This window comes from Thamnophis sirtalis, unplaced genomic scaffold (assembly GCF_051295495.1).
Source record: "Thamnophis sirtalis isolate CommonGarterSnake01/CBP01778 unplaced genomic scaffold, rThaSir2_p1.2 scaffold_12, whole genome shotgun sequence".
Taxonomy (NCBI): domain Eukaryota; kingdom Metazoa; phylum Chordata; class Lepidosauria; order Squamata; family Natricidae; genus Thamnophis; species Thamnophis sirtalis.
Genome location: NW_028261392.1, coordinates 54,040,932 through 54,050,234, shown reverse-complemented (window position 1 = coordinate 54,050,234; position 9,303 = coordinate 54,040,932). Strand labels below are relative to the sequence as shown.

Below are 9,303 nucleotides of genomic sequence, written 5' to 3'. Positions count from 1 at the left end.
ACAATGGTTGCTTATATATATTTAATGTCATTTTTTTCAGTTGGTTCAGTTGGACCAACAAGTTTGCACTAGGGACTTATTGTGAAATGCAATAAGTACACTTTTTGTATTTATTATCCAAACATTTCAAAAGACACTATTACTTAAAAGTCTTAAGAGTTAATCATTGTTGAACTTGAGAGATTCTTTGGAAGAATATGTAACCTTTGAAAGATGGGCTATAATTCTAACAATGAATAAAGCACTGAAAGATAAAAGAATTTTTAATAAGAAATTTTAAAAGTAGAACATACAGATCAAAAGTTACACTCTGGATTTAACACAGGAAATGGTGGAGTTTGTACAAGAGAACAAATAAACCAAAATTTCTTTCAGACGAGATTTCCTGCAATCAGTTCACTATTATTCCTCTATGCTACTTTCTGGAAATGAATTGCTTCTATCCAGTTCTGGTACTTTCAGCAGGTACATGTTTTTATGGATATCTCCCATATCTTGGGCTGTCATGTTTACATCCCATACAGGGAAATCTGGAACTGCCTTTAACCAAAAATCTTCCATGAGTTTTTTTCCAGTAAACCACCACTCCTACGAAATATGAAAATCAGAAGGTGAGTAGAGAGAGCAAATAACTATATTTGTCTACATTGTCATTAGACAAAATAAGAAAGGAAGGTTTTGTGGTATGGTAGTATTTCATTTACAGAGAGGAATCAATAATTAATTTATTTGCCAATATGCCATGTACTGGTCCACCTTATTCTAGGATATAGACTTCCATTTCTCAAGGGTTTCCCTCCCTCATTTTTTCAAAATGCTGCTATAATTCAGTCAGCTGCCAGTAGGTGGCTCTAGGATTCACGGGAGCGTAGAGAAGTGCCTTACAGTTCACCTTCTCAATTATTGTTCACAATATCTGACAGGCAGTCAATGGATTTTTAGCCTATTCTGTGGGACAACCTATTCTCCAAAATACCTGAGGGCAAGACAAGAAGTAACACATGGAAACTTATCAAAGACAAAGAGAGATCCACACAGAACTAAGGAAAAATTTCCTAGCAGTGAAACCAACCAGTGAAACAGCTTGCCTTCAGAAGTTGTGGTTGCTCCAACACTGAAGAATTTTAAGAAAAGATTGGACAGCCATTTGCCTACAATGGTATAGGGCAGTGTTTCTCAACCTTGGCAACTTGAAGATGTCCGGACTTCAACTCCCAGAATTCCCCAGCCAGCATTCGCTTCTGGGATTCAATTCAATTCTGGGAGTTGAAGTCCGGACATCTTCAAGGTGCCAAGGTTGAGAAACACTGGTATAGGATAGCAGTAGACTTATATACCGCTTCATAGGCCTTTCAGGCCTCTCTAAGCGGTTTACAGAGAGTCAGCATATTGCCCCCAACAATCTGGGTCCTCATTTTACCCACCTCGGAAGGATGGAAGGCTGAGTCAACCCTGAGCCGGTGAGATTTGAACCGCTGACCTGCTGATCTAGCAGTAGCCTGCAGTGCTGCATTTAACCACTGCGCCACCTTGGCTCTTCCCAACATCTCCTCTTTGAGCAGGGAGTTGGACTAGAAAACCTCCAAGGTCTTTTCCATCCCTGCTATTCCGTTATATCCACTTTGCTGTACATAATTGAAATATAATCTATTTGTCAATCAAATTCTTAAAACAGGACTAATTTCCTCTTTTTTAAAAAATGAATTTATCTATGTCTATTCACAGACACAAATATATGTAAAGTAGGATTAGATCCTTAAATTTAATATTCTGAAAGATTGTAAATAATAGGTTTATATTAAAAGGTTCTACTGATCTCTGATTTCTAATCAGTTTTAAAGCAATACCTTGCTAAGCTCTAGCCAGGATCTCTCCAAACGATTCCCATAGATATCACTACTGTAGAATCCCTTCTCAAGAAATTTTTGGCTGAGTTCATCATTTCCAACCATCAGCTGGACATAGGCCTTCAGGTGGTAAACCCTGGAATAGTACACTGGGCTTATAGAACACTGGTTCATTATCTGATCCAAATTCTATTAAAAACAATGAATAGTCATGTCAGCATGTTGGGTGTGCAACCATTGGCAAAAAGATAGTTTCTGAAGAACAAATCACAAGGAGAAACAAAATAAATAAAGCATTGTTATTTTATTTTCAATCTTTGTAGAATGTCACTTTCTAAGATTACAACAGGCTTAGTGCAAATAAACAAATAAACAAACAAATAGCTAGCTAGATATGAGTAGTTTTTCTGAGGAAACCACCACTGTAACTATTTTTTAAATGTTTATATTTTGGGAAGAGGGGAAAAAACAAAGCTCAAGGTAAGGCCAGAAGCTGCTTTATTGACTCATTTATGCTATTTTCTACATAAAGAAATTGGTGGCTCTAAATGGTTCCACCACAAAACCGCGGTCGACTAAAGCGCGCTCGACGAAACCGCGTACCTGACGTCATCACAGTGCGATGAAAAAAGCACGCTGTAAGCGGTAAAGTTAAAATTAACGCGTAAACCTAAACCTAACCCCCCCAAACCTAACCCTAAACCTGACCCTAAACCTAACCCTAAACCTAACCCTAACCCTTAACCTAACCCTAACCCTAACCCTAACCCTAACCCTTACCTTTACGTGAATCGGCTTGCTTTAAAAGTGCTTTTTAAAGCGCCCTTTTTTCTCCGCGGTCGTTGTTGTCGCGCTGCTGATGATGTCAGCGACACGCTTTAATCGGGCGCGCTTTAGTGGACCGCGGTGTTGTCGTGCCACGGCTCTAAATACCTGAAGCACTGCAGGGAGTAGGTGGCTGGCTGGCAAATACATAATTCTACTTTCCTCACATCTATTAAACAGACTACTAATAGCCTGACAGCTAACTGACCTTGGATGATAATGAAATGCTAAGCAACGTCAGATCTGGTTATTTTCTGAGAGCACCAGGAAATTCAAGAGCACCAGGCTTGGTTAGGAAATCAAACTAACATTCTAAAAGAAAGCAGTGGCAAATCACTTCCATATTCTGGCCAGGTTAAAAAAACCATGAACCTGTTGTATAAACACTAGCGTCTGAGCTTGATTCAATGGAGGCTTTACCCTTAAAAATGAGGACAAATGAAGACTTGCAAAAAGAGAATGACATGTACACATAATAATAGGAAAATGATATAGATTGAGGTTTGAGGCTTTTCAGTAATTTCTAAGATTACTGATTATTTGCAAGCCAGGTACACAATACAAAGCAAAACTGTGCCAAATCTGCCAAAGGCAGCTAGTAAAATCAAACTGGAATTCCCATATGTTGTCCACATACTGTAGGTATCCTGTGGGCTACACAACATGTAACAACATTCAACTCACCTGTGGACTATATTCCTGCCTTGGTAATATAGAGTATAATAATTCAACAAGTACTGTATTTTTCAGAGTATAAAAACGCTACAAAGTATAAGACACACCTAGTTTTTGGGGAGGAAAACAAGAAAAACATTTTTCGTGGCATGGCAAAACCACGCTTGTCAAAATAGCGGTGATTAAACCGCGTTGCTAAAGCCGCGACATCATTACCGCGCGTCATCACCGCCGCGACAACAGCGCGGTGACAGAAGGGCGTTCTACATGCTTTGTTCTTTGCCTCCAAAGGTAGCCCTCCTCATCCAGCTGACAGCGGCAGCGGGCACGGGGCAAAGCGGGCTGCCCAGCAGCAGCAGCCCGCGGGAAGGGTCCAGCTCAGCCGCGGGGGGCAGCAGGAAGCCCGCGGGGGGCCAGCAGCGGCGGCAGCTGAGGCTCTCCCGGGGCCGGCGAAGCGGGCTTGCCCGGCGGAGGCAGGCCTCCCTCTTCTTCCTCAACAAGGGAGAACAGAAGAGGGCGGCCTGCTTCCGCTGGGCAAGCCCGCTTCGCCGGCCCCGAGAGAGCCTCAGCCGCTGCCGCATCCTCCTCCGTCGTCGGCGCCTCCCCCGGAGGAAGAGGCAGGGCGGGCGGCGTCGGTGACCCCGCTCAGGCCCCCCGCGGGCTTCCTGCTGCCCCCCGCGGCTGAGCTGGACCCTTCCCATGGGCTGCTGCTGCTGGGCAGCCCGCTTTGCCCCGTGTTCGCTGCCACTGTCAGCTGGAGGAGGAGGGCTACCTTTGGAGGTACAGAGACAAAGAACAGAACGCCCTTCTGTCACCGCGCTGTTGTCGCGGCGGTAGGGTCGTGTTTTTCTTAGCGCTTCGGATGCCATGGATTTGCCTCCGCACTTATGTCGGCGCGGATAAGGGCTTCGAGGTTTTGTGGTGGAACCACATTTTTTGCCTCTGCCTCCCAGAAATTTGCCTCCTTGCAGCAGGGTGGGGTGGGGCAAGTGGGGTGAGCAGCAAGCCGCCAAGGGGGGCGGGGCAGCCAGAGGTGATATTTGCCAGTTCTCCAAACTATTCATAATTTCCGCTCCCTGCTCACCCGAACTGGCTGAATACCATCTCTGAGTATGAGCCAGCACTGCCAAAAAAAAAAAAAAATGCAGTCTTAAGATGTATTAACAGATAGTATCAAGATCACATGAAGTATTAGTACAGTTTTATACTGCACTGATAAGACCATACTTGGAATACTGCATCCAGTTCTGGTCACTGGGATAGAGAAAAGATATTGAGAATCTAGAAAGAATGCAGATGAGAGGAAGAATTAGGAACCTGAAGGCTAATGAATGGTTAGTGAACTAGGTATGTCTTGTCTAGCAAAAAGGATTAGGGGTGACATGACAGCAATCTTTCAAAACTTGCAGGGTATCACACAGAAGATGGGGGCAATGCTCCAGAGCACCTAGGGGCAGGACAAGGAGTAATGGATGGAATATTATTGAAGAGAGATCCAAGCTAGAAATAAAAAGAAATTTCCTGAGATTGAGAAAAATTAATTAGATGGCCTGAAGAACTTGTGGGTGCTCCATTACTAGAGATTTTCAATAAGAGAATGGCAATCATTGGTCCAGAATGAGTACGAGGTTGGACTAGAAGGCCTCTAAAATCCATTCCAACTCTGTTATTCTTATGTTCTAAAATGAAATACAGAAGATACAGAGAAGCAAAGAGAAGTTTATTAGCAGTACCCTTTCAGGAAATAAATCAAAACCTTTGTCACCTATTCACCCTAGAGTTACCTTTGAACTATAAAGTCTTTATTCCAGCAGATATTCAATAGGAAAAGCTTTCCTAATCTTTTGATTCAGATATAACCGAATATTTTTTAGATATTATTCTAATTTGGATTCTAGCACTATAGAAATAGGAAATCCAAGTAAATAAATTAGCAGGATCACAAGCCATCCCAATTTCTTCCTTAGATTGTAGAATTACTGTCGCCATAAAGGCTAAAAGCCAGCTTATATGGTAAGGATCATAACAGGTGTATATTAAAATCCAGTTTTGTGGGTTTTAGAAGCAGCATTGGAAATATTTTTTTAGTTATCCTAAGCCAAACTTCTTGTTGCTGTTAAAATAATAATGCTTATCCTTTAATTTGTCAGCTGTGACCAGGGGGGCATTTGCCCAGGTTCGCCTGGTGCACCAGTTGCATCCCTACCTGAACCGGGAGGCTCTCACAACAGTCACTCGTGCCCTTGTGACCTCTAGACTGGAATACTGCAACTTGCTCTACATGGGGCTGCCCTTGAAGAGTATTCGGCGACTTCAGCTTGTCCAGAATGCAGCCACGCGAGCGATCGTGGGTGCGCCTCGGTTCACCCACGTAACACCTATCCTCCGCGAGCTGCACTGGCTGCCTGTTGATCTCCGGGTACGCTTCAAGGTGCTAGTTGTCACCTACAAAGCCCTTCATGGTATTGGATCTGGGTACTTGAGAGACCGCCTACTGCCAATTACCTCCACTAGACCAATTAGATCCCACAGACTAGGCCTCCTACGAATTCCATCAGCCGGCCAGTGTCGACTGGCGACTACCCGGAGGAGGGCCTTCTCTGTGGCTGCTCCGACCCTCTGGAATGAGCTCCCCGTGGAGATTCGAACCCTCACCACCCTCCAGGCCTTCCGCACAGCCCTTAAAACTTGGCTGTTCCGACAGGCCTGGGGCTAAAGACTCGCTACCCCACTTCGAATGGTATGATTGTTGTGCTTTTTTAACTATGTATGGTTTTATGTTTTTTGTAACTTTGTTTGTTTTTCCCTCCCTTTGAGTTGTGAGCCGCCCTGAGCCCCTTTAGGCATACAAATAAATGAAAATGAAAATGAAATGAAATGAAATAATATCTGCTAAAGTAAAACAAAAAAGATTTTAGATGAAATTAGAAACTGATTATGAAAATATCAGAGGATTGATTTGACAGTCCATTGTTTGTGCTTGCAAGAAATGGCTAAATAAATAAATACATTTCTGCATACCCATCTCTAAATTCCTCACCTTTGTTATCCTGTTATGCATCTCACGGACTTTGTCAGGCCTCTCTTCTATATATTTTCTTAACAGCAGAGTCTCACACTCTATCAACTTACAGAATCCATGGTTAGAACAGAGTGAAGCACACGTTCTCCTCACCAACCGCCTTGCTTTTTCAAATGGTGTTATGAATTTATCCCATTGCTGAAGTCTGGCAAACCTAAATGATAAACTCACACGTTAGATAGGAGAGTCAACCCTTCCCTTGTGAGATATCTAGAAACACAAGTTTTCAGAATGGAAGGACATCAAGGCCAAAAGCATATAATATCTTTATACTAGTTTAGAAATCTACTTATTTCCTCAAAAAACAAACTAATGTTGCAAAAAGAGAAATGGATGATGGAAATGGATAGGAATATGGTTTATAAGATTGAGGGTTAGAATTATACTATACATTAGTAACATCCTTGGAAATTCACTACGGGGCGGGGGGGGGTTGGGTCATACAGTACAAAAAGTTCTAGCTGACCCAATTATTCATTTAATTACATTAAATAAAACAGTTTACTATCAGATGACAATTATTAATAAATTTGGTATCCAACAGTGGCTAGTAGATTGAAAGTGTGTAATTGATTCTTTGGCCCCTCATGACTTAAAAACCACAAAAAATAAATGGGATATAGACAGAGGATTAATTTCCTTTCTATATCAACTCTTTAGGACTCTTTCACAAAATCCTGTTTCTGTTATAGTTTAAATTAAAATATGTTTCATATATCCATAGAGAACAGTGCAGCTTCCAACAGTAACACTGAGCTTCAGTAAGCCATGGCTCAACCTATACATTTCTATCTTACAACATAAAAAGGGAGAACTGTCATGTCATATAATAGCATTACAAAAAATTAAAGTTACCAAATTGCCAGGGAAGAATACAAGCTCAACATGATGTTGTTCTGAGACATAAGGATGCAGTTTGTTTCATTAGCGAGAATAAAATCCAGGCAGAACTTAAATGATTTAAAACAAAATCCTGCAGGGGGAAAAGTATCATTAAGCATGCATCGCTGGCTATGTTTCCAGTCAAAGTTGATTATCTCCAAATGTCCAATAGTACATAGTAGATAACATATATCAACACTAGCTGCATACCCATGCTCTGCTATGAAAACTATGTGATTGGGCTTGCTAAACTGACAGCTTGTAAAACTTACAGCTTGGAAATTGATGAACTGTCTCTTCTTCCCTTCTCTCCCTCAGGCTTGCCCCAAAGAAGCCTCTCTTCTCCTATCCTCCTCCTCTCCCTCAGGCTGGCTCCATTGATCCTCTCCTATCCCTTCTCTCCCTCAGGCTTGTCTCACAGAAGCCTCTCCTATCTTATCCCCTTCTCTCCCTCAGTCTAACTCCTTAGCATCAGAGTGTTTTTCAGGTAGGGAAGGGGAGTAGAATATTTAAGCTCCCAGCCCGCAGGCTGGATGAAATGCCCATGCCCATGTGAATGTATTGGCCATGCACACGCCCAAGTGGCAGTTAGAACAGAGTTATTTTCAGGTGAGGAGAGGGAGTAGAATGTTTAACTCCTTAGCATCAGAGCGTGCTAATAATAATATAAGAAAACTGATGATCTTATGTTCATTTTGAAAAATCCTTTCTAGTGAGCACCTAGAAGCCAAAAGAAACATATGTGCCAAAATTCAAGTTTGTAGGCTTTGAGGTTTTGGAGATTTCGTGAAGATGTGTGAGTGGTATTTCAATTATACATAGAGAGAGAAAGATTATTAACAGTTGCATCATTAGTAGAAAAACTCCATTATTCATGCAATTTAATATGCATAATCCCTGTATGCATAGCAAATATCAGCAGATTTGCAATGCTTATTTGGCAATAGATTAATATCTCTGAGCATAGTCTTTCTTTCTGCTCTTGAATCAAGTCATGCCATGAGAGGAAAATACAGTGAGACACCCTAATTTGCCATGAGTGTCAAAAGAGAGAAGTTCTCCTAGGTTGTTAGTATCTCATATTAGTGTCTTTTTATTTTCAAAATATTTCTGATGGTAATCACTTTGGCTAATTTGTTAATGTTAAAATGAACTTTTTTGACCTTTCTATATTGCACAAAGTCCTTAATATTAAAATAATATTTAATCTTACTCAGGTGATAACTAACCTGAAATTATATTTCCCAAACTTATTCTGTGTCTAAGACAGTGTTTCTCAACCTTGTCAACTTGAAGATGTCTGGACTTCAACTCCCAAATGCTGGCTGGGGAATTCTGGGAGTTGAAGTCCAGACATCTTCAAGTTGACAAGGTTGAGAAACACTGGTCTAAGAAGTAAAGATTCTTCAAGTAAGTCTCAACTCCTGGTACATATGGATTATATGGACATGACCAAGACCTGGTCACATTACTGACTATTGGGTGGAAATGGTTAGCAGGTAATTGTGAAGGCTAACAAATTACAATTTGGATTCCTTAAGATATTTTTTTCTGATTATATGTTAATGTTAACACTGATAGTGATTGTTGAATACTGGCTTGCGGGCGGAGCCGGTTCAATGTCTTCCCTGATTGGCCGAGACACTCGACGCCCCATTGGCTCATTGCTCAAACCCGGGGGTATAAATGTTTGGCGCGAACCACGCCAGGTTAATCATAGTTTACTCTGCTAGAATAAAGGTTGCTGTTTTACTACCTTCTTGTCGCGTCCTCCTCCTTCCGCTCCAAGATGCAAAACTGGCGACGAGGGTGGGATGAGATTCCCGTGACCACAGAGAAGAACAAACCAGCTTGCCTCCGCGTTTGAACCATACTTTTCAGGTTAGGAACGCCGGCAGCGAACAAAAATCTTCTCTGTTTCTTCTTTCCTTTTCCCTGGCTTTTGCATCAGAATGGCAACAGCGCTTCCTCCTTTCGCGCCGTTTGGGTCTG

General features: G+C 41.9%; 1 protein-coding gene across 1 annotated transcript in view; it reads right to left on the bottom strand.

The window, feature by feature from the left end:
* Positions 1 to 402: 402 nt before the first annotated feature.
* ADCY10 (adenylate cyclase 10) overlaps positions 403 to 9,303 on the bottom strand; it is a 144,175-nt gene continuing 135,274 nt past the window's right edge. Inside the window, exons 29-32 of the mRNA XM_087726296.1 lie at positions 7,285 to 7,402; positions 6,388 to 6,583; positions 1,848 to 2,036; positions 403 to 588 (exon numbers count right to left, since the gene is read on the bottom strand). Of these exons, the coding sequence (XP_087582422.1) occupies positions 403 to 588; positions 1,848 to 2,036; positions 6,388 to 6,583; positions 7,285 to 7,402 (689 nt within the window). The remainder of the gene's footprint in view (positions 589 to 1,847; positions 2,037 to 6,387; positions 6,584 to 7,284; positions 7,403 to 9,303) is intronic.